At 45.5% G+C, this 24,777-nt stretch overlaps 1 protein-coding gene across 5 annotated transcripts in view; it reads right to left on the bottom strand.

Annotated features, from left to right (window-relative positions):
* BCL11B (BCL11 transcription factor B) overlaps positions 1 to 23,048 on the bottom strand; it is a 173,439-nt gene extending 150,391 nt beyond the window's left edge. For 3 of the 5 annotated variants that reach the window (XM_056852248.1, XM_056852246.1, XM_056852249.1), the window contains exons 1-2: positions 22,939 to 23,048; positions 3,786 to 4,154 (exon numbers count right to left, since the gene is read on the bottom strand). In XM_056852248.1, coding sequence (XP_056708226.1) covers positions 3,786 to 4,154; positions 22,939 to 22,996 — 427 coding nt within the window. In that variant the 5' untranslated portion in view covers positions 22,997 to 23,048. The remainder of the gene's footprint in view (positions 1 to 3,785; positions 4,155 to 22,938) is intronic. The other 2 variants (XM_056852247.1, XM_056852250.1) reach the window with 1 other exon arrangement.
* Positions 23,049 to 24,777: the final 1,729 nt, after the last annotated feature.

The raw sequence follows: 24,777 nt of genomic DNA, 5'->3' as shown, positions 1-24,777 counted from the left end.
CCTTATCACCTTCCTGTAGAAATCATGCTCCACCCAATTCCAGCCTTCTGAGATTCCACCAAGCCTTCAACAGGCATCCCTCCCTTCTGAAACACTGGGAAAAAATCCAAAACCCGACTTTGTGGCATGCGGGTATGAAAGCTGCAGTCCCCAAACTAATTATACAACCATAATAACCCTGCAACTGATGCAGTAACTTTTGTCAGAGGCCTTTGAAGACGGTCGCCTAAAGGGCAGGTGCACGCAACCACTTCTCCAGCTGCAAGAAGAATCTTTGGTGAACCTCACAGCAGTGACAATCCTCGCTGGCGCTTGGTGAATGGCTCAGCAAATTATCTGACTGCAACACAACCTTAAGCCTGCAAAATTTGCACTGGTTACTGATGAAGCCACTTGCCAAACCATTCGTAAGATCAGGATATACATGACTGCCGTCAAGAGATGACTGCAAAAATTCATTTGACAGAGGAAAATGTGCCTATCATGTAACCTCAACCTAAGATAGGTTTCTCATGGACTACGCTATAGAGATTGCTGGCCAGCCAATGTTCGAAGTCCAACACAAGAACTTTCATATCCATATATCAAAGGCCTTCTCTTCATGAAGCATAACCCCAAATCTACTATCCACTCTTTCCTTTCAAGCACAGAAATTATATCAGTGTGAACACTTTATGTCCAAAACAGAAACAGCCACACTGAGCATACTCAAAGTATGCAGGTTCCAACCGAATGTCTCCGTCAATACAAATACTTTTTTGCTTTGAAGATCCATCTGGATCTTCTGTGGAAAGATCTGCAAGCAAGAACTGCAAGGAATCTGGGCAGGCTTCTCATAAGTTTTTCCAACAAAAAACGATGTGGGTTTTCTGCCTGATAAAATGTTTTTCGCTTGTGTACCTCATCCACAAGAGACATTCCAAAAGGACGCCTGGTGAGGAATCATGTCTCAGCAAAGGAGAAGAGAGTAATCCAAATTCTGCACCAAAGTGCTCCAAATTCTGCACTCAGAATATAGTATACAAATGTGCATAATATCTTATTGCGCAATTTGTTTCAATTTGCTTGTGTCTTGGCCTGGGGTGGCTGAAAGACACGGCTGCAGACAGGAAGGCGATAAGGAGCTACACTCTTAGGCCTTTGCTTTAGGGCGCAAGCACAGTGATCCCCAAACTGGTGCCTGTGGGCAACATGGTACCCACCAATGTGTTTCACGGTGCCCAGCTGCTTCTTCCTAAAAACACCTCTTCTCCAAAGCAAAGAACCAGTCCTTGTGTTCTTCACCTCAACGGAGCACAATGTGCTTCAAAAACCCAGGAAGTATCCTTTTTGGGTCTGCAGGGTGCAGCCATTCGCAAATAGCTGCCCATATCACAGAATGACACTTCGCTTGGAACCTCCCAATCTTTCATAAATGTCCCCCCTGGCGTCAATTTTGTGACTGGCCCCACCTCCCATGGCTAGGGCTCCAGGTGGTGGCTGGAGATTTCATGGGATTACAAGTGATCTCCGGGTGACAGAGATCAGTTCCCCTGGAGAAGATGGCCACTTTGGAAGTTTGACTCTATGACATTATACCCCATTGAAGTCCCTCCCCTTTCCCAAAAAACACCCTCCTCAGGCTCCACCCCCACAAAATCTCCAGGTATTTCCCAACTAGGAGCTGGCAACCCTACTCATGGCGGCCATTTCTCGGTGGCACTTATTACTTTTTCTCACAATTCCAGAAGTCTCCAAGGCCAATGAAGGTTGGGGGCCACTGCTCTAGGAAGTTCCTCTTTTCAACTAACAACTATAAATGCTGATGTTCCCAAAAGCCAATGCACAAAGCAAGAACTTTTCCACAGAGTAGCTCTTCCAGGTGGATATAGTCCCTTTCGGTAATGCCCCTGTTATGAGACTGCTGGTGATCTGCTGAGTAAGGGCTGGCTATATACACTGAAAGTTGGCTCAGGACAGTTTTAACTTATACATCCAATTTCCCCAAGATGTCCAAGCTTTAAGAATGAAAACACAGGCTACTTGTCAAACGCTGGCCTCGGACTGGCTCTTTTCTCTCCACTTGCAGAAACTACTTTATGAGGTGAAACATTTCTGTGGTGATCTCCTTTTCTCCCTCTATATTTAAGAACAATTTGGTGCACGGGAGTTATCAGGAACTGCAGTTGCCACTCACTTGCATACAAAAGGAAATATTTCTTTACTGAATGCTTTATTCTATTGTGGAGTTCACTAACAGGGGACATAATGATAACTGTGAGTATAGGTGGCTTTAAAAAGAAAACTGATCAGATCCGTGGAGAAGAGGTCCACCAAGGGCTAGTAGCCATGGTCACTAAAGAGAACCTCCATGCTCAGGGGCAGTAAATCTCTGAATACCAGTGCTAGGAGGCAACTTCATGAGAAGGCCTTGGCCTCGTTTGGCCCTCCAGAGCAACTGATGGGTTGCTGTGTGAAACACAATGTTGGATTAAATGGACCACTGGTCTGATCCAACATGACTCTTAGCCAGCGAGAACCATTATTTCCAAGCGAGATGAGCAACACATCTCTTAAAAGCGTAGCAGTTTAATTTTGTATTGCTCTATCTGCAACACAAGCCTAAACCAGTTTTTAAAATGAATTTAGCAGACCTCTGACAATAACAGATCCCTGAAGGCGCTAAGAATCCTTTCTTAGATCCATAGATTCCTCAGGGGAATTATAGCACCCAAGATTCACATAGAGGAAAGCTGAACCTCTTTTACTTTTGCGCTACGCATTCCTTTCACTTCTTCCCTTTCAACCCTTACTCCCACTGAAGGTAACCACATTTCCATCTGATTACTGCATGCAAGATTTTTGTTTTCTTAATCTCCCTTGCTGTTATCGCATAGACAAAGTAAATGCATCTACATTAATGGCCAAGATGAGATACCTCAGGTTTTAGGCAAGATTTGTCTTCTTACCTAATCCAGACATGAGTCTGCTTCGGCATTGTGGGATGGCTTTTACCCTGAGGGAGGAATCCTGGGCAATGATTAGTCTGTGGGAAAAGCTACCTCAACCACTGTTAGCACATTTTTCTGGCTACAGCCTAGACAGGGTAAAGGAAATGCTGTCCTTCCCCAGTGGCTCTACAGATGGATAATTCAAAGAAGAAATCTGCCCCACGTTTACCTCTGGCCTTGTGATTTGCCTGCAAATGCCAGGTTTGAAAGCCAGGATTCAGCAGTTTGAGCCCTTAAAAGCCCAGACTTATAATAGTCCATGTCAGTTCACGCACCTGATAAACATCAATAGGAGGCTAGGGTAGGATGAACAATCTAGACGGTTCACATCCCGGAGTAATTACAGGATAAGCAAACACTTCTTCCAGGGGAGAGACCAGTGTGTGTGTGGGGAGGGGGGTACTCGTCCTTCTACAAACTCTATCCATCCTCCCAGAGCAGCATCACACTGGCAAAATGGAGGCACAGGAACCAGTTGATGGGACTGGATGCTCCCATACTCTAGTGGTTTCCCTCAGAACAGTCAGATCTGCAAAGGGTGCTCATTAGCCCCAGGAACTAAACCTTCCACAGAAGAGAATCAACGGAGGCCTACAAAGCAAGACATTTCCTCACAGTTCCCTCAGCTTCAACCATGTGATTCCCCCACCCCACCCCACTAATAAAGGATTGTGTTCTCGGATCTTTCCAGAAGCATCTTTCCCGCTTTTAAAAGGAAAGGAAGGAAGAGACAGACAGACACACAGACACACAGATGGGCCATCCCGGCAGTTGACAACGCAAAACATGCTGTACCTGCAAGGTTCTCCTGCTTGGGGCAAATTCCTTTTGTAGGCGTGAGAAGACGGTCTTCTTCATCGGGTGTGACTTGGATCCCGATTTCCACTGGCTCTGACACTTTCCTGAGCTCGGCGCGCGACGAAGGGGGAGGACTGCTCTTATCCAGGTTCTTTTCGTAGCAGATGCCACCCGTGCCATTGCACTGTTTCTTCTTGTGCTCTATAAAAACCAAGATGTCTCCCAGGGGGAAGTTCATCTGACACTGTCCACAGGTTAATAAGTCGGGGTCTGCTCCACCCGCTGCAATGCTGAGGCCGACCGGCTCCCCGAGCACTAGGCTCTCTTCCTCGTGGGTGATGGCCGTTTCCACATGGTCAGCCTCTGCTTTATGTGGGTAAGCAGAAGAAAAGGTGAGGGTCAGGGAGAAGGGGTGGGGGAGGAGAAAGAAAAAAAAGGGGAAAGAATTGAGAGCGATTTGTTTAAAGATTTATATGACCTGAATCAGAACAGGAATTTTTTTAAAAAAAACGATAATATCTGTACTCTATTCCCCTCCCTCCCTTGTCTCCACAAATGATTTAAATACATTTTGCAACCAAGTCTGTCTGCAAAACAAAACAGGTAGATCTGATGCGGCTTTCCTGTCTGAACCTTCTATCTACCCCACAGCAATGCATAAACAAGTAGTAAAGACCTTGAGAACCGTAACTGGTGTGATCTGGTGGACAGGAAAATGGACTGGAACAACGGTTCAAGTCCTAACAGTTCAGAGTAATGGATCTTATTGCACAACCCCTACCCAAGTTACTAGTTCTCAGCTTCTGTTCTTTTATCTGTAAAATGGAAACAAAACTAGTATACTTGATAGGCTTGTTGTGCGATACATGAGGGTTTTTTTTTTAAATGTATTTTGCATATTTAAAAAATTACTAATACAGAAACTGCCTTGGGTATTCCTGGAACAGCAGACTTCTAAATAAACCACTTTGCAACACCTTTCTTTCCCTTTTTATAACGGACAGTGCAATCCAACACAAAGTTCTGCCTTTCTAAAGCAACTGAAATCAATGGGCTTAGAAGGACATTAACTCTGCTTAGGTCTGTAGTATAAGTCTCATTCCACTGATCATCCTAGGGTTGCCAGGTCCCCGCTTGCCAATGGCGGGGATGTGGGGAGGGGGGGACAGGGTTGCCAGGTCCAGGTTGGGAAACGCCTGGAGATTTGGAGATGGACAACAACAAAAAAGGGGGGAATGAACTCAACCAAAAAAAGTACAGAGAACCTAAGGGCTGAGCTGAGAACTAAAAATTATTTTAAAATATATTTATTTATTAGGAGTGCACAATATAATGGATAAAAACACTGGGCCTGGACTACACGCTACATATAAAATCACAAGTATAAACCATTACAAAAAAAATCAACACCATTGATGATATGCAAAATATAAATGACCAATAGACCATACACGTTTCAGCCTCTTGGGTCTTCCTCAGTGGTCAAATTATACAAAACATGGTTATTCAAAAACATATCCAGAAATGCAATTTACAAGGTATTCTATCAGAAATTTGTAAACCTTATATTCTGTGTGGCTAGATGTGAATTAATAATACCAATCATAAGTCTTTCAACATGGTATTTTGCTCATACAAGTATCTGGTGCAAAAATTGTACGTCTCCAGATGTGTTGTAACATCAACAAGTGACAAAATCTATGTCGCTTGTTGGTGTTACAACACATCTGGAGTCATAAATATTTTTGCACCAGATACTCCTGAATGGAGATGGAGCCTGGGGAGGACAGGGACCTTAGTGGGGTACAATGTTGTAAAGTCCACCCTCCAAAGCAGCCATTTTCTCCAGGATAACTTATCTCTGTAGCCTGGAGATGAGCTGTAATTCCCCAGGTCCGACCTGGAGGCTAACATCCCTATTCATCCTTTTACAGTTTGTCCCATCTTCCTGTTTCTGTTATCCCTCCCTCCTTCTCACCAACCCCAAAATGTCTGTTAAAGTGGATGCACTCCCACCGCTGCCACCGCCGACCCAGGCCGGTAGAAAGTGTGTGGCCAAAGCAGAGGAGGCAGGATCGCACCCCCAGAAATAGCCTCAGGGCTGAAAGAAAAGGAATTGGTGCTGGAGTGTCCAACAAGAATGGAGAAAGCTTTTAGTGAAAAGTAAGCACCTGTCAAAAACACCTGGGTGGGAAAGGCCACCTCCGAACATCTGCGGAGGCCTCACTGAAATATACAGGCCACGGGCTTTTCTGTTGCTGAACAAGTCCCATTCATTTACAACTTCAAAGCAGACTGCTGCTATCTTTAGGCCTGAACTCATTGGACATGCAGGCCTCATTCAAAAGGATGTTCGGCCTGAACTTCCATTGTGAACACAGAAGGCCACATTGCTTTTATGGCTGTCTGGGCCTGCCTTTCCTCACAGGAGACAATCCCAGGGAGATTGTCCCAGGGAGATTGCCTACGCAGATGAACCTGTGTTGTGGGAAGATGGAGGGGAAGTCTCCCGGGGCTAAGCTCCCCTAGAAGGGCACGGCCAGCTTCAGGAATGAGTCCCCACCCAGTTGCCAGGGTAGGCAATCTTGACAGGTAGTCGGTGCTTGCTGGATACACCTTGGGTGGGAAAAGACTCTCTTTTTCATCTTCGCTTTGCCCCCAAAGCACACACATACACAAAACACAAAAATAAGCCTGGCTGAGCTACAGCCTAAACGGGAAGGAAAGATGCCCGTCGCTCATCATGGGCTGCAAACAGTGGCCATTTGGCAGCCCCCCTCAGGAGGAACGGCATCTCATCCAACTAAGCTACCTGAGTACTTTCTCTATTGACAGCTGGGATGAAAATATATCTTTCAAACTCTGATGGGCTCTAGCTCGTCCGAATATACTGGTTGGTTTTTAAATGTTACAAGCACAAGACTGCATATACTGCTGCATAATTTGCAGATCACAAGTGCCTTACGTACAAGCATGCACACAGGTTTCTGCAGCTAGTTTTATAAGGAGAAGGTGCATGGTCCCTGGAGGTCAGAGTCACCACCAAGCACACACAGACGACCATTAAGCATATCCAAAAACCTCATCCAACTGCTGAAACCTGTTTCCCAATCAGATACCATTTCAATATGACTGCAATCCTAGTCGCGAGTGAGCCCCGTTGAAATCAATGGGACTTACTTCTGCGTAAACATGAGACAGCTAAGCTGTAAAGACTGCAGGTACCAACTGGAGCATGCTGGCAGTTACTAAGCATTTCCCTGTTAGGCGGCAGTTCTGCTGTGTCACATGCACTCGTTTCCCCCCAGTATCTGCTGAACCCAAAACAGCAACAGTCTCTCAAGCACCCGTTTTTCAACCTCCTTTTCAGTTAATCTGCAGGCAACCCTGATGGCTCTGGAAGGAGTTAGCTTGAACAAATAGCTGAGCTGAGCAACCACATTTAATCAACTGAAAGCAAAAATTAACAAAAATGCAGAAGATATTGCCCATTTAACCTTTTTAAAAAAAACAACAACAATGGAATTCAGCTCAATTTTATTCTACAAACCTACAGCCCAACCCTGTGTATATTTAAGGTGAGAAGTAAGTCATACAGAACTCAACAGAACATACAGATGACAGCTTCCATTTCTTGGCAGTATCAAATTATCTTGAGATTCAGTGCAAGCAACGCTGTTAATTTCCAGATCAAAATTTGCAACAGGTTTTGCAAGGCTTAAACATCACGTAAAGCCCCAATTATCTAAATGATCTGGAGGAACCCCCAAAATGACTGTATGTTTGCTCTGAAAGAGGGCTATGTGATACCTCTTGGTTGATTGGAACAACCAGGAATTTGGGAAAACTCAAGTTCACATAACACACTATTGCAAACTATGCAGCTTATTCACTGACCGCCGTTCGACAAACTTTAAGGGGGTATTTATTTCCACCGCAGCGTAATTGAAAAACCTCATATTACCCAGTCTTCAATATGGCACAATTCCCATTGGCGGAGAGGGTTTTGCTTTGAACAAAAAATTTTATCGTTTGGCCTGATCAATACGCAGAGAACTAACAGCATGTAAATAAAAGAGATGAGCCACTGAAGAGAGAACAGGAGAAGGGAACAGCAAAGCTCTGCGGGGCGAAAAACCAACAGTGGCATTGGTGATTTGTTTCCGAATTTCCTGGAGACTGGAAAGCAGCAGGACAAAGCAGAACGCTTGTCATAATTCTGAACTCCCATTGCTGAAACTAACACAGGAATTTGGCCCTAAGTATCAGATCTTGGCGCTCGTTACATTCACAGTGGTTCACGTTACGGGCCACCCCATCACCCCTTACAATAAACAGAGGTGTACGAACCTACAGAATAGAAGACACACTTACAAAGGCTTTTGAGTTTTCTGCACTTGCTTGCAGCCAAACTAATCCACTAGGTAACTCAACTCCAGGCATAATGCACGGTGTGTGAAACCCATTAATTACTTCCCCCCCCCCCATCCCTTCCTCTAAGTTTACTGTAAAAGCAGTCGGTAGACAATGCAACGTAATTAATTTACCAATTTATTTTATGAAAAGACGCTTTGCCATCGTGAAAATGTAATCATAACCCTGGCGCTGAGCGGGAAGTGAGTGGATTTCTGTGCGAACGGTTTGTCACAATGCAAAAGGTAATTATTTAGTGCTTCTGTTCCCTTTAATGATCTAACATTGAGCAATACTGTTTATATTGAAGAGAGCTTGCACCTTTAATTACCAATTACATATACATAATTTTAGAGCCAAAATGGAAAGGGGGGAAAATACCAGAGTGCCGTGAAAAGGCTCCTTTAGACATCGTGTGCACTATTTCTCTCCTTTTAGGTGGGAGCAGACTGTCAAAATATTAAAACACGCACACCCTAGAAAAGATAAGGTAAGGAACTGCAAGGAATAAAGTCAGCAGCACAGCTGAACTGAGCCAAGGTACAGGGAAGGAACACAGCACAGTGCCCAGGGGGGCCAGGGGGCAGGTGAGAAGAAATCCAAAAATGCCTCTTAGCGAGTTCTTGTAACCATCTTGCCCAGCAGTTCGATATGCATATCAAATTACAGCGGCTTGATTATAGCATGTATAGGGTTCGGGATGGGGATTTTTTAAATCCTTTTTTTTAACATTAGAATTATTTTTCTGTACAGGGAAGGAAACTGAGGGGGGGGGAGAGCAAAACAAAAACAAAAAGCCCCGCGACCCTTGCTAAGCTTCTAGACCCGCTCTGTGTAAAAACGCTGAAGTCGTCTTCATTTGTCAGCAACTGAAAGGTTTAAATTTTCTTTTTTCCTCTAACTAATCATTTAAGTTGCCTCGGAAGGATTTTATAAATAAATAAGTAAATAAATAAATAAATAAATATACACGCACACATATATACAAACATTTAAAAAAAAAAGAACGCCTGCCCCATTTTGCAAGATGGTTCAGGAATCAAGAGTTCCTAAGCTCTCCAGTAGCTACCCCCCTCCCTTTATCTACCCAACTTGGCATCTCATACTGCAATGGTCTCACGCGCGTTTGACCGTAATTAGTTAAATCTGCCTGTGCCCATTCATATGGAATCTTCTCCTCCCCCTCTGCCCCCACCCAAGCAGTCTGCAATGGCATTTTTTAAAAAAAATAACATCTGGTATCCCTTTCATTCTTTGGCAGTCTTCACGTTTGAGGAAATCAGCTTTACGTTTTCTCCCAGCACAAAGTTCTCTCAAATGGTTTCTAAAAAAATCCCTCCTCCCCAAAAAAAGTTTTTTAAAATTTTAATTTTATTTTAGTTTAATAACTTATTTTTTAAAAACTGACAAATTTAATTATGTCATAAATAAATTACATCTGTAGCATAAATGCATCTGCAGCTACAGTCTATAACCTGCTCACTCCAGAGCAGGTCTATAGACTTTGATGGGATCGCTCTAGAATGGGTTCTGGAAGGTGTATTTCCACATCAACAAGTCCCCTGGCCTAATAAAGAAAAGGGTCATCCATTTGGAGGAAAGTACACTTGCACTTGTACAAATACTTGCGTCCTGACACCCTGATGCAAATTCCCATTTGTTAACCCTTTCATGTTCATTCAGTCCAGCCACCCAAAAATGCTGCTTTCAGATACGGACACAAAAATATATAAGAATGTATGAAGTATACTGACTTAGGCCATTGCTCCATTCTGTGCATGACTGTCTATCCTGAGTAACAATGGCTATCCGGGGTATCAGGCAGAGAAAGGTCTTTTCTAGCATCTGCTACGAGAGATCCTTTTAACCAGAGATGCCAAGAATTGAACCTGGGGCATTCAGCACATGCTCTTCATTTGAGCCATAACCTGATGAGGGGCACAAAAACTGCAAAAGCAGTACTCGGTGATCTGTGCCCCAAACGGCTAAGTCCACACTGAAGTCAACACACCGTGCCTGGGGACCAATACACAAAGCTCACTACAATTTCCAACAGGCTGGATTTGAGTCTAACTTCTCTGGGCTACAATCATGAATTCAAAGGTATCAGAGGCTTTAAAATTTGCTCTTGTATGAAGAAAGAATGAAATAGTCACTTCAGGTTTTCCTTCAAAAATTTTAAGACGGCTTGCTTTGGCTTCCCAGAGTCAACTGAAATCAAGAGTAGTGTGCATGCACAAAACCTCTTAAGGCCTCATAGGGAAGATTATCTGTTTTGGGGTCAACTTAGAAGATACTACATACCCGCCTTATATTCACACAGAGAGAAACAGAAAATACTTCCACTGTGCACATTCTATTATTTTAAAAAAAACCATTTAACAGAAAATCATCTAGTTACATTTCAAAATATCTTGTAGCACATATGGCTCAGACTGGCATGAAAGGAGTGGTCCTGGAGAAAATCTGGGTAGCATTCCTATTAGACTAGGGCTCCAGAGCCTGTCAATAAAGTCGCCTCCTCTTCTTCCTCCCTAAAATAATTCCTTGCAAATTCTACGCCCGACTCTGGCACAACAGAAGTATTAACAATGTGCCTTCCATTTCAACGGATTGAAAAAGGCTGCAGTTCAAAAGGTTAATCATCATAGCACTCTTCATCAGAAGTTGCGAAAATTGGTCATGCTAACAGCCCTACTTTTAGGCGGTGACATATATACAATTAGGATGAGGTAAGAGGACAAAATCATCAGTGGCCAACTTGTAGCTTAACACAGTTTCAGGTGGGTAGCCGTGTTAGTCTGCAGTACACATGAACACATGAAGCTGCTTTATACTGAATCAGACCCTTGGTCCATCGAAGTCAGTATTGTCTTTCCTGACGTTTCGCCAGAAGCTGTGGCAGGCATCTTCAGAGGAGTAACACTGAAGGCACTGTCCTTCAGTGTTACTTCTCTGAAGATGCCTGCCACAGCTGCTGGCGAAACGTCAAGAAAGAAAATACCAAGACCACGGTTACACAGTCCGGATAACCTACAAGAACCAATGAACTCTGACCGTGAAAGCCTTCGACAATATTCAGTATTGTCTACTCAGACCGGCAGCGGCTCTCTAGGGTCTCATGCAAAGGTCTGTCACATCACCTACTTGTCTGGTCCCTTTAACTGGAGATGCCGGGGATGGAACCTGGGACCTTCTGCATGCCAAGCGGAGGCTCTACCACTGAGCCACAGCCCCTCCCCAACACAACAAATTCAAGTCCACAACAAATTCGAGCACAACAAATTCAAGTCCAGTAGCACCATAAAGACCAGTAGAATTTTCCAGAGTATAAGCTTATACCTTGGGAAATTTTGCTGGTCTTTAAGGTACTACTGGACTCCAGTTTTGTTCTCTTAGCACAGTTTCAATTTCTTTCACAGGGAGCAGACCAGTTTAGAGGGGCTACCAGTCATGGGTCACGGTTTGAGTGTCACTGAAAATATATTGGCTACTACAGACTTTGAATCAAGTTCCTTATGACCATTTCAGATACAACGCAGGAGCAAACCCGGCAGTGCCTCCAAGCATACACTTAACAGGCAGCTACAGCCGATTGCAGGTCCCTGACAAACATACCTGTACAGTGCATGTGTTCGATCCTTTTTCATTTTCAGGTGCATACCTCAAAACTGTGATATATGAACTGAGGTCATATTTAAGCTATATAGTGGCAGAAATTTAAATGGGGGGAAATTACACCTACCCCCATTTCCAGCCTAGAAACATGGGGGGGTTGTAATTTTTTTAAGGAAGGGAACACGATAATGTGTTGTTTTGGGGAGACAATATTTTGTGGCTTCCTCCCCTAGGTCCAAGTTCTGCATGGCATTACAAGCATGGGAGAGGCCAGAGGCTGATAAGAACGTCGCCGCTATGGTTATGTGCGGAGGCACCAGCGGGTGCTGCAATCGCCATGGGTACTGTAAGGTTGGTTACCATGTAAATCTCTTCACAGACCCAGATGAGCAGGCTGCAGATTAACCGGATCTGACTGCGTTTTGTAATGATGAACTGATGAATCATGCAGCAGTTGCCAGCTGCACCCCTCTACAGGGAAATCCTAACTTCAAAAGGTATATTAGGCAGTCTCCCAATCTGCCCCATGCAAGGGTCTCCCAGTACACTCAGGATCTCCCAGCTGTTACGCCCAGAATTCTCCATCTCGGTTATGCAGAGACCAAAAAGCCCTCCGATGAAAAGTTTTACTCTGACGCTCTCTTGGGGTAAGGGAAGCGGCCGAGTCTTTCCAAACGGTGCCTCCAGCAGAAATGACAACTCCTGCCCCAACCCATCTCTTTGGAATGACACTACAGAAACTAGGGGTATCAGCCATGTGGTGACCGTTCTGAAGATATCACAAAACCGAACATGGAAAGCTTTGATCTATCTGCTGCCCCACCTGTACCAATGTTCAGCCTGAAAATTCTTCTCATACTGGGAAATTTAACGTTTAGAGATTTCGTTAGGTCTGAACTTCACAGCACGATAACGTGTCTTTCCCCCCCCCCACTTCTTTATGCCCCCAAAATGTTGGGGTTTTGTTTTTGTTTGTTCATTTAAGAAATATTCTGATCTGCCAAAATGGACAATTTCTATAAATCCAAAAGAAAAAGCAGAGATGTCACCCATAGACAGGGTTGTACGGAGCCAAGCTAAGGTATAATGCTCAAAACTGTTTTATTCCAGTCATGTGAAGAACAGAACAGGTGTGTAAGCAGACGCATAAAGACCGGACCATCCGGCACAGAACAGCTCAAAGAGCATTTTTTTCCACACAAGAATCTTAAAAAACTGCTTAAAAATAGCCACTGAGTCACTTGTGGCAAACAAAGAATATTTCCCTGGACAACAGGAGGGAAGTTGTAGAAAAGTTGCTGCTGCTTTTTAAAATTACATCACAAATTATTGACAACTGGCAGACTCGTATCTGAATGTAATCTGTTTTTGTGGACTTGTAAATTCTGCAGAATAAAGGTGGTATCAATAAAGAACGCACTAGGAAGAACGTGCCATTCGCTTCTCTTCAGCATTCCATCTCCCATTCAACGGCATTCACACGTGGCACCAATCTGAGCACAAGACTTGTTACTGCCATGTGTGAAAACTGGTACAGCAGCAAGAGAGACAGTCATTTGGTCTCCATCCCTCATTTATCCTTTTGGTCTTCCCCACTGAAGTTGTGGCACCCAGGGGCCAATCGCCTCTAGCTCTGGACGGGGCTGCGGCGTAAAACTGGCAATCTTTTGGCACAAGCCCTGCTTCGAGACCAAGCTGCTTTGCAAAGGTCAGGCTTCAGATGTTAATGACTTCTAATTACGAAAGAAAGCCGACGGACCGACCAGCATTGAGGGTTTTTTTTTCTTTTCTTTTTTTTTAAGGAACTGCCTTCTCCTTTACATGGGAAGCGTTTGCAAGAACCGCACATTCCGGCACTGCTTTGCAAACCTGTAAGAACGAACACCTTTTGTTGAACTGGCCTCAATCTTGGGGAGGGGGAACATAATCCCACCACACAACTAAACCCAAGATGAATGTTTCAAAAATCAGAATAACCTCGGGGTTAAAAAAAAAAAGATGAAACAAAATGTGTGAAAAGTTTTTAAAAATAGCTAGCATGCTCCAATATGAATGTTTTAGAACAAAATCGAAAGCCCAGCTGACCAAGTGGTGGTCCTAACTCTATGGAGAGTTGGGTTTCTATGCCCCCTGGTAAACCCAAGATTACCCCCTGCTCCGCTTCCCTGAATTCCCAGCCTGAGATGGGTCTCTGCCCTTATTTAAATCAAAATCTACAGAACATACAGTGTAAATGGAACAAGAGTGATGTCTGTTTTGCTAAATAAACTAGCTGTTTGGGGTGGGGGAGAGAAAGAAAAGGAAAAAAAAGATTTATTGCAACAGGGAGGCTAAAATGTATAGGTTCTCGTATAGACCACGAAAGCCGTAAATCTTTGCAGATAAATACGGGATTCAGATGATGTGATACAAAAGCTTCCTTTGTCCCGGTGTGAATAGATTTGTTTTAGTTAAAACTAAATAGAAAAGGGAGGGTGGATGCTCCAAGAGGAGGAAGAATACACATAAAGCGGAATGTCTCATGTTGCGTTGGAAGAGGCTGTGTATGGATTACAGATTCTCAACAATATGGGGGGGGGGGAACCATCCCTCTAAGAAATTCAAATGAGAACAATCAATGCATTTGATTTCTTGCTGTGGATTGAAACACAGGTGGAACCGTTTTGTCAAAACGCCTGTCTCAAAAGAGGGATTCGGGGAGGTTGTAAATCACCACTGTTCCTCACACCTGAACTCTCCTGGGCAGTTTTTCAAGTCCCACAGAAAGCTTTGGGGGGTACCACCACTCAATAGATTATGCCGGTTCATTGCAGCACCGTACAGGGAGCAGAGTTGACTTTCTGCATACGAGCCCCTCTGTTTATCCCTACCACATCATCTCACACACACCAACACACAAACACACAGCCCTTGACACACATTATCCTCACCCCAAAAAATACAAGCCTCAGTGCCCCCCTAACCTTCCAAATCGTTAGCTCCTTTACATAAAAAAGGAAACGGATTCTTTGCACGAAAGTCTGGCGTATGCAAAATAAATTAATAAATACTCAAGCCAGTCCCTTGGAATGCCACACCATTCATCAACTCTCCGATCTGGTGTCACTTGTGCTAGAAAATGATGGTATTCTTCTAATATTGCTGCTGCCGCTGCCACCACCCATCCCCCCACCCCCACCGGTGCATGTTTGTGCAGGATGTAGTTTGTCCTTCTTTCATTTGTTTTAAAAAACGAGGCAACTTTAGGCATTTAAATTTATATTTCTTGGTAGAAGAGGAGGGGAGGGAGGGGAGAAGAGGAAGAAAAATGCCCTGCTTCTGAAGAGCCCACCCTGAATAAAGAGTTAGATGACAAGGGTTTTTTTTGTAAAAAAAAAATATTTATTCTTTCAACAGGAGGGAACCAAATCTAACCAACGATGTTGAGGAACTGCAGCTTGCTGTGAATGCACACCCGCCTTCGAAACTGATGGGGGAGAGGGAATGCTTCGAGACCGCATGAGGACACTTTATAAAAGGAAATATGCAAAAAAAGGAGGAAGGTGTCACTAGAACCACCGCTGGATAAATCGCACATTTATCAGTAAGTTGCCCACTCTGTCTGAGCTGGGTTTTTCCTCCCTTGTCTTGTTACACAGATACGTACGCATACTTTTCATGTGCCTGTGCACTTCACTCCCACCAAAGTCCTGGACCGGCATAACCGGATGTAGGGCTGCATTCCTAAGGGCAGCGTCCACCGGGGAAGTTACCCTACACGAGGGCTATGGAAACGAATGGGAACCACGCACCCACAAAGTAGCGACACGCGTCCCGGGTCTTTGCATTTGGATATGATGCCTGCTAAAGAGCTCTCATGATTATTCCGGCCTCACTACACTCTAAGATACGTCATCATAAAGACCCCCCTCTTTCCCCTGACAAGTCCCTTCTTATTTTTCTAGTCTTATTTGTCTCTTTAATTGCAACTATAAAAGCAATTTAAAAAAAAAAAAAAAAAGGTCAGCATCTAAAAACCACAAAGGGACTCCCCAAGCAATAAGCAAAGGGGGAATACCATTCCAGAAAGAAAACAGAGAACCACTGGCATACACAAATGTCATCGTAAGAGATACAAAATGTAGAACGATTTCTTCTTGATAATTAAGTGCTATTTTTATTTATTTTGTATACATACGTGTATGTACGTGTGTGTGTGTACACATATATGCAGGGCTTTTTTGTGCTGGTACTGACTGGTACTGAATACAGGCACCTTTGGGGGGGCTTTCCCAAGTTCTGAGAGGGGAACTGGTAAAAAATCAGAGCCACTTTATATATGAGTACCGGCACCTTTTTTTATTTTAAAAAAAGCACTGTACAGATAGTTTTCACATGCTAGGACTGAAGTAAAGTTAATGGACTAGGTTGAGGTTTTTACAACAAAGGGACTTCCCCAAAATTATAAGGATGAAGCGAGTATTCTAAACTTCGGACTGGTTCATCTTTCAAGTCCATCCAGCAAACTGCCCACTGTCTCTGCCCTTCCAACAAGCCGGACGCGGAGACCGAGCGAAGAAGAGGAATCATCGGATAAATTGCAAGCTCTGTCTAGTTGAGAGTGAAGTCTTTCCCTATAGTGGGTGACAGGCCTTCTCTTTTGTCTGACCTCATTTATTTCTCTTTCAAGTTCCAGCGCAGCCCTCTACCCTGACACTGGAGAACAACCACCCACAGACTATGCCCTAAAATGAGAACATCAGCAGAAGAGTTAACAGTGCCACAACCTGACAAACTTCTTCACGAACATTCGCTCCCGGCATTCCCACGGAAGTGGGCCCTTCTCTGTATAGCCCATTCAATTACATCCATTTGGACTAGGAAGAGTTCCCCCTAACAAGGTGTGCGTAAGCCACAGAAAGCATGCAGACAAGGATTTTTTTTTTCATCCGACAGGAACTTTTGTGTACAGGGGAGAGATGGATTTCTATTTTTTCCTAGGAGGAAACGTCTGTGTTCGGTTATGATTCTCACATGATACAAGGATTAAAAGAAAGGCCACCTGTCCCAAATCTGATTCTAACACTCCGTGTGGATTTTTGACCTTCACAGCAATGAAAGGGTGTAGGCGCATACCTCTCCCATGCACCTTCTGAACGCTTTGCACCTTTACTGATCAAATTCATCCGATACCTATTTTTATCTCTTACTGTACTGCTCGTCTAAATATGAAGTCATAGCAAAACAAAAAACCCTGTGTCTAGATGTGTCAGTTTGCACTAGCACACGAACTTTGAAATATCGGTTATATCTGGTTATATACTCATTACTATGGACTATATTCGTATTCTGCAACAGTGATATTCACACACGTAGAAATCTGTGTGCATCAGTTTTGACTAGCACACAACTCAGTTTGATCACCCCATCTCTGCTGTTTGCAACATGCATTTTGTTCGTTTATACATAAATATCCACTAAAATCGAGGGGACATATACATATTCACACCCTGTTTTCTGAAGGGTTTAGATGGGCTGGCCTTTTCTTAATGGTTCACAAGATTTGTATTTTATACATGCTACTGTAAGAATCTTGCAGGCTCAGCACGAAAAAGGAAAATTAAAAACTGTATACATATACGCTTTCCTACTCGGGCACAAGCTACCCTTCACTCACAGCAAATCCAGAGACTCCAACCTGAGAAAGCAAACAGAAGCCGTTGGCAGTCAGGGACACCGTTAAAAACTAATTTTAATTAAAGGCATCTATCTTGCCGATGCTGCTTAATCAGTCATAATTTGCTTAGAAAATAGATTTATCTAACTTGCAATCTCTCTCATCTTGTACCATATAGATCTCGGCATAAAAATCAATACCACAACTTTACACCTAAAAACCATTTTGCAGCGATGGAAACTGACTGGCCTCTACCTAGATTATTTCCTCTCCTCATGGGTGCTGGGGAACCCGACTCTTCTATGAGACAGGCTATGAGTGCCCCCTAGCTGTTACGGCCCGCTACTGGCAGCACCACAAGGCACAAACGTGACTTGCAATTCAGCTGAAAGCTCGCAAAGTTTATTTCGGAAAGTATCTGGCATCAACAAACAAGGGGGCACAGGGCAATCGAGATAGGAAATGTTTAAAAGGAGGGGGAAAAGAAAAGCATTGTGCAAGACATTTTAAGCCAGCACAGCCAGCTCCGAGCACGTTTCGTTCAGATAAGGGAGGCAGCATAGGTGCCAATGTGGCCAGCCCATTACCTCTTATTTGGCCTCCTTCACCTGGACCACGTTCATTCCCATTAACGTTCTCGTCGCCTGCCCTACAAGACAGTCCTTTGTTCGACACAGCCCTCCAATACGCAAGACGGCGGGCTCCTGCCAACACTTGCCATTAAAGCACAAACCACATTGCAAAACAAAACAAAACACACACAAAAAGAAGAAAGCTTTTAAAAGCCATGCTTACTAAAATGCTTCAGCAAGCTTGACAAAATATGCTCCTCTGTGTTTGCCTACCACGGAAGAGCCAAGCTGTTTCGGAGTCCACCCTCGGTTCGCAAAGCTGTTTCCCTTATCCTGAGCAAATCAACGCAAAACAAGCATTTTCCTAAGAGAGGACAGAAGGCTAGGAAGTGTCCAAAAATGGGGGGGGGGAGACAGAAGGGGGGCATGGATCCAGCTTTAATTCTGCAATGTTAAGCTAAGAAATCCATGTGCCTGGCTTAGTCAGATGAAGCTCCAGTTTACAGTACAATCTTTTCACAGCGCTTTCTTAAGTCATAATGCAACACCTGCTGCCAACACTAGTAGGTAGACCCCCCCCCCCAAAAAAAAAATACAAGTTCCCCAGCCCTTACTTACATTCAGTATTGGAACCTATGCACTGGGACTATCTTTTTTAGTTTCCTCAATTGCCTCTTAATGGCAGAGAATCTCCCTACTAAAAGAAAGCCGTATGCATGTACGTAAATATATTTGGAGTATGTAAGTAAGTATGTATGTTTGTATGTATGAATATATCTTCTGTCTGTCTGTCTATCTGGGTGTTTTCTCCATATCGTGATGACCAGGACACAAAGTGGACAGGGTCAGATCAAGGAAGCTTTGCTTATAACCTGTTGTGCAGGGATTCAAGTTTGATTGCAGGGAGGTGGGGTGCCCAAGAATGTCTGATGCGTTTTCTCAATTGCTCATTCCTCATGAAGTTTCTTCAGATGGACTCAAGCCTCTGTCTATGAATGAAGGTGATTTTGCCAGCAGAGAAGGGGCTACCTCTACTCCATTCAAATACGCCTTTTCATTCTAAAATCCTGAACTAGTGCTCAAAACTCCATTTCTAGCTGGAAAGACACAAACCATTAAACTAAACTAAACAAAAACTATTGTGGAAATCAAACCAGTGTTACCTTCTTTCACACAGTAAGGCCCTACATCTACGTCTGCTTTTCACACACAGCTCTCATTTTCACTTTCTAAATGTTACATAATTTGCTGTATTTTCCACAGCGACCCATCACTGGAGACAAACTTAAGACAGTTCATTCATCAGCTTCTTGTCTATCACAAGCAGAGAGTCTGATTCATTTGGGGGGGGGAATGATACAAGCTACACAAGCCAGTGGACTGTACTTGGAAATTTAATAAATTATACATATTTTTAAAGCCTGCTGTAAAATCAGAGAGCATCCCAAGGAGACTGTAACAAAAAACCCTCCACTGATCTGAACTAAATCTGGACTGTACCCTCAAGCCTGCAATTCTATGCTTACTGGACTTACTTCTGAGCAATCATGCACAGGATCAGACTGAGCCCCCCCTCCCCGCCTGTGTTTGCCTGTTTGCCATTCAGGATCAGGCCCCTTTTCAGTACCCCCAGAGCCTTGAAATCCAATAAATTCCGACAAAGGGAGTTAAGGATGAAACCAATTCTTTTCCCTACGCCCCCATGCCACTTAGCCACGTACCCTGAAAACGCCAGGCGATTCTCCTGACAAGTGCTTCACAATGAAGCATCAAATAGCTTGAAGATCTCAGAGAGAAAAAACAACAGCAGCAAATTCATTCAAGAAAACAGGGGAGGGTGGGTGGGCGTTTGTGGTGAATGGCAGGAGAGAGATTTCCCATTTTATATTTATGGGGATCCTTCTGCTTTGTGCTTCTCCTGGAAAACTTCTCAGGGGCAGCTCTGCTTCCTCCCTTTCCCTTTTTGTTTAAACAGGCTCCTCTTTTAATAATTTATCACTCCTGCCTGGAAACTGGTCCAACTTACTGCTGCCTGGTTAAAAAAAAATCTCTTTCTGCTCAAACCTGGATATTGCATGTCTGGATGGTTTCGCTGGGATCTACAGAGGAACCCACACACACCCTCTTTGATGCCCACTGCCTCTCTGGGTTCTCTTTCTCCCCCCCCCCCCCCGCAGTTCAAGAGGGTATCTCTTGGACGCCTCTCTTCCAGAGAAAGAGGACTGGAAGAAACAGGAAAGAATCCCACAAACCAGCCAAACCAGCACTTCACGCAAGCCACCCTATACAAGAAAGCTCCTAAGATCCTCAGGGTAACCCTTCCATTACACCCCACAGCCCCCTATGGGGGGGGGGGTTACCCCCAGGTCGAATAGTACACTCTGGATTTTCACTAGACCAAAAGAGTTGAAATTCGCCAACAGTCCCATCCGCCTGGCCTCATCCTAAAAAGGTTATACGAAACCATATTTGCAAGCATGTTTCTTCCTGCCACCCTCATCACTAAATTGCCTTCCTCCTCTTTTTCTTTCCTCCCCATCTCAAATGCCAAACTCTTTGCAAACAAGGGGGGGGGAGAGAGAAGAGCTACATTAAATAATCTGGATTTACTGAAACACCCGCCCCCTCCTCCTCTGCTCCCTCCCTGAAAGAAAAGGTAATTTACAAACCAGCTGGCTTGTCTAAGCAGGGCAAATATATATATATATATATATATATATATATATATATATATATATATATATATATATATATATATATATATATATATATATTGCAATGAACCCCAAGGATGTTTGTTTTTCAATTGTTTTTTAATCCACTTTTTTCGGTGCTGTCAGGAGCAAAACAGCCACTCCGAATCAATTAAAAAGCCGGCACCAAATGCATCTTCATTGGTACTGTAGCCGGTGATGGTTAATGGGGGGGGGGGGGCGGCAGAGGAGAGAGAAAGATAAGAAGGGAAGAAAGAAGGAGAGGAAAAGAAGAAATAACAATGAAGTAGCCAGGGAAAGGGGGGAGAGAGGAACCGTCACAAGCCAAGCCCTGCCTTCACCCATCAATATAATCCCGAGGAATTCTTGTTTTAAAAAATAACATTTTTATCAGATGTAACAAAGGGCATGGGGGGGGGGAGAGGGAGAGAAAGCGCTGTCACCCAACGCTGCTGGCAGATGGCTGCTAGGTTTTGGGGGGGAGGGGAGCTTTTCAGCGCTCTCCTTCCCCATATATGTTTATGTATTTAATTTTTAAAAAAATATAGTAAGATTTCTTTTGCACAGCCTGGACGAGCAGGCTCCCTCTTCTCTCCCTCTCTCTCTGCCCCCTCCTTTTCTCTCCCTGTCTAGCTCCACGCGCAAAGGCAAGGTTGTGTTTTTTTTTTTGCAAAAAGCTGGGCTTTTGCACGGGAGCTGTTCTTTTTGGCGTTTTGCATGGGTTTGTTTGGGCTTGCAATGCCTGTTGGCTTCCCCACCACCACCACCTCTTCTTCTTCCCCCTCCCCAATTTTCACCAGCACCACTTCGGATGTTTTCTTTTTGTTTTGTTTCTTTCTTTCAATCCCCCATCAGCCAGGATTCCCCCCCCTCCCCTTTCTAAAGCTATTCAGGCAAGCAAACTGCAAACCCTCCTGCAATCTTTAGGGCACCGCAGAGGTGAAAGATTCCGGATTGCATTTCAGTGTTGGGGGCAGCAAACAAACAAAACAAAACAAAAAGTGAACCCAAGGCCTGCGGCTATTCTTTGAGATATTATATATAGATATATACACGCAGACAGAAAAGGAGGAGGTTTTGCACAAGGAAACTGCAACTATTGCAAACTGCCTCCTCCGGAGCTCCTGGACGAGCGACTGGCTGGGTCTCCCCCCACCCATCTTCGGACCCTCTGCACGCCTCTCGCCCTCCCCGCCTGCCTCTCCCTTCTCTCCCCACGCCTTTCCCGCGGCGATCCGGGGTCAAGAAAGATCCCCATCGCCTCGGGGGCCGAAGCAGGACTCCGGCCGCTTTGCAAAGTGCGCGCTCTCCGGCCGTGCAAAACGGGGGGGGCACCTGCCTCCGCGAGCCCTTTCCCCCTTTGCACGCCCTTCTCTTTTTTGGGGGGGGGATCCACTATTGGCATGCACGCACAGCCACCCTACACTTTCGGGCTGGACAGCCAGACCTGGGGACGCGGTGGGGGGGGGTCGAGGCAAGGGAGGCTCCGGCGTGGCCAGCCGGCTACCTGCGCTTTAACACCCCCCCCCCACCAAGGCCGGCGTGTCCTGCTTCTGCTGGCCAGCTCGCCTTCCCTGGGCATCGGGGGGGGTGGGAGAGGCAGCCTCGGTTGCAGCATCCCCTCTCCTCCTGCCCGGCTCCCCGCTCCAGCCCGGCCCAGGCGTCCTTCCTCCATGTGGTTCCCATTAGGCGTCCCCCCCCACCTCCACCTCCACCTCCAGCCACCTCGATGCCCCCTTTTTTGCAAACCGGGCTCGGCGGCGTCCTCCGCTCCCTCCGCGCTCGCCTGCAAAAAGAAATTCGCCTCCAAACTTTGCATTTTTTGTTCCCCGCCGCCCCCCTTTTTCCGCTCGCTCTCCCCCCACCCACCCGGCTCTCCTGCCTCTCTCCCCCCGTCCTCCGAGCCAGCAGCTCGCGGTAGTCTCAAATTAGTCCCCATTAGTCATATAAAATGCTGGGTCAATGGCACGCGGTCGCAACAGGGGCAGCGCCGCGCACGTGGCTTCAACGGGGGATAAAAAAAATCTCTCCTGGTCAATGGCACGCGGCGCACCAGGGATGCGCGCGCCCGGCTTCTCCCGGGCTGGCTTGCCGGATCGCAACCCCAACCCCAACCCCCGTCCCCACATGCAGACTTTCCCTTTCCGACCCGGCTTGTTCGGAGAGTCGCCACTTACGCGTGATAATTTCCCGTTGAGACAAGTGCTGCGGGTTCCCCTGCTTGCGACGGGACATTGCCCCAGCATTTACTTGGTCATCGCCCGGAGAGCTGGACTCGGGTCGGGGAGTGAGGCTGGAGGAGGAAGGGGGGGGGAGGCGATCTTCTTCCTCCTCTTCGTCTCCCTCCTCTTCTTCTCCTTTTTTTCTTCTCGGCCGATCTCTTCTTTCTTTAAAAAGAAAAACTTGGGGGGAAAGAAACTCTCGTCCGTTGTGTTTTGCTTTTTCTCCTTGGCCGTCCTCAAGATGAGATTCTGCCTTCAGTGGCAAAAATCATCGCAGGAGAGGAGTGGGGGGAGGCTGGTTTTATTTTCGCAAAACGGTCTCTCTTTTTTTTCCCCCCCTCTTCTTTCTCCTCTTTCCACCGCTTCCGAGTCTTTTTCTTCAACTTCAGGAGAGGAGGACGGTTGCTCTCTCCCCCCCTCCCGACCCCACTAAGCACTGACACTTTTATGTTTCCAAAAGTGCTTAGCAAAAAGAGAGAGAGAGAGTCAAAAAGCAAAGTGCACTTCTTCCACCAGGTCTTTTTTTTTAAAAAAAAAAAATTGGATTATACACGCACGCGTTTGCCCCAAAAGTAGGAAAAATGGGATTTGCCACACGCAGAGGGAAAAAAAAAAACGCAGGAAAATATTTTTACCCTTGCTGGGTTAATTGGATTTTTTTTTTAGGGGTAGCCCAAACAGTGTCTCCTCATCGCCAGTTCAAATGCCACTGGGTTGGCTGCTTTTTTTGTTGTTCTTGCTGCTGTTTTTGCTTTTTTGCTATATATATAGATATATATATATATATATATATATTTGGCTTGGCTTTGCTCGCCCCCCCACTTTTGCCACAGGCTTTCCTTCCCCCCCCCCCTCGCTTGGCACAGGGTCTTGCTAGGAAAGAAGCCCCCCAGTACTTCTGGGTGAGCCCTAGCTATTACTAGGAGAGATATATTGCGGTGTGAAGATGGCGGAGTCCTGGTTCCCTGGGAGCGCTCCGTCTCTCTATGGCTGGGGCTGCCTCCGTACAATGGGATAAAATTCAAGTTCAAGTGCGGACGTGACGTTTAATCTGCACTAGAGACAAAAAAGACCTAGAGAGTAGGATCACTGGGGGCGACTAGCGGTGGCTTTTTAACATTGTACCCGGCAAGAGAACAAGAAGAAGAAGAAGACGAAGAAAGGGGGGGGGGAGAGATGGGAGAAGAAAAAAAAGAGGGGAGAAAAAAAAAAACCCCACCACCCTCCAACACGCTCCCAGCACACGCGCGGCTCCGATTGCTTCGCCCGGGCTGCCTTCTGCTGAAAGCCAGCCAAAAAATGAAATTAACCAGCATTCAAAAAGAAAGGGGGGGAGGCCAAAAAAAGCGATCTGGGGAGGGGGAGGGGGGAGGGGAAGACTCCCCCCCAACCCATCCCAGGAAAGGTCTTGGAGGGGAGGGCACCCCTTCCCCCGCCCCCTGGAAGGACGTCTCGGGGGCGGGCGGGGGGAGAAAGGTAAAGAGGGCTCGGCGAAAAAGAGTTGCAGGTGGGCATGATGGGCTCAAGCCGGGGATGCCGAGGCGGCCGGCCAGGAGGCGCCCGGGATCCGTCTGCCCCTCGCGCGATCCACCTGCTCCGAGAGCTCCCCGGGTGGCTCTTGGCTTCGCTGGGATCCATTCGCTGCCCCCCTTGCAATTGAGATCTCCCTCCTCTCTCTCTTCCCTGCACCCAAGCAGTGGCGGCAGCAGCCCGACTCCGCTGCAAAAAACACCTTCGCGGTGCATTTCCAAGCGTTTTCTCTCTCTTTTTTTTTTTACAGTAACACAAATATCT

This window comes from Euleptes europaea, chromosome 6, assembly GCF_029931775.1.
Source record: "Euleptes europaea isolate rEulEur1 chromosome 6, rEulEur1.hap1, whole genome shotgun sequence".
Lineage (NCBI taxonomy): Eukaryota > Metazoa > Chordata > Lepidosauria > Squamata > Sphaerodactylidae > Euleptes > Euleptes europaea.
The sequence above is the reverse complement of the archived record's forward strand: the minus strand, read 5'-3'. Positions and strand labels throughout refer to the sequence as shown.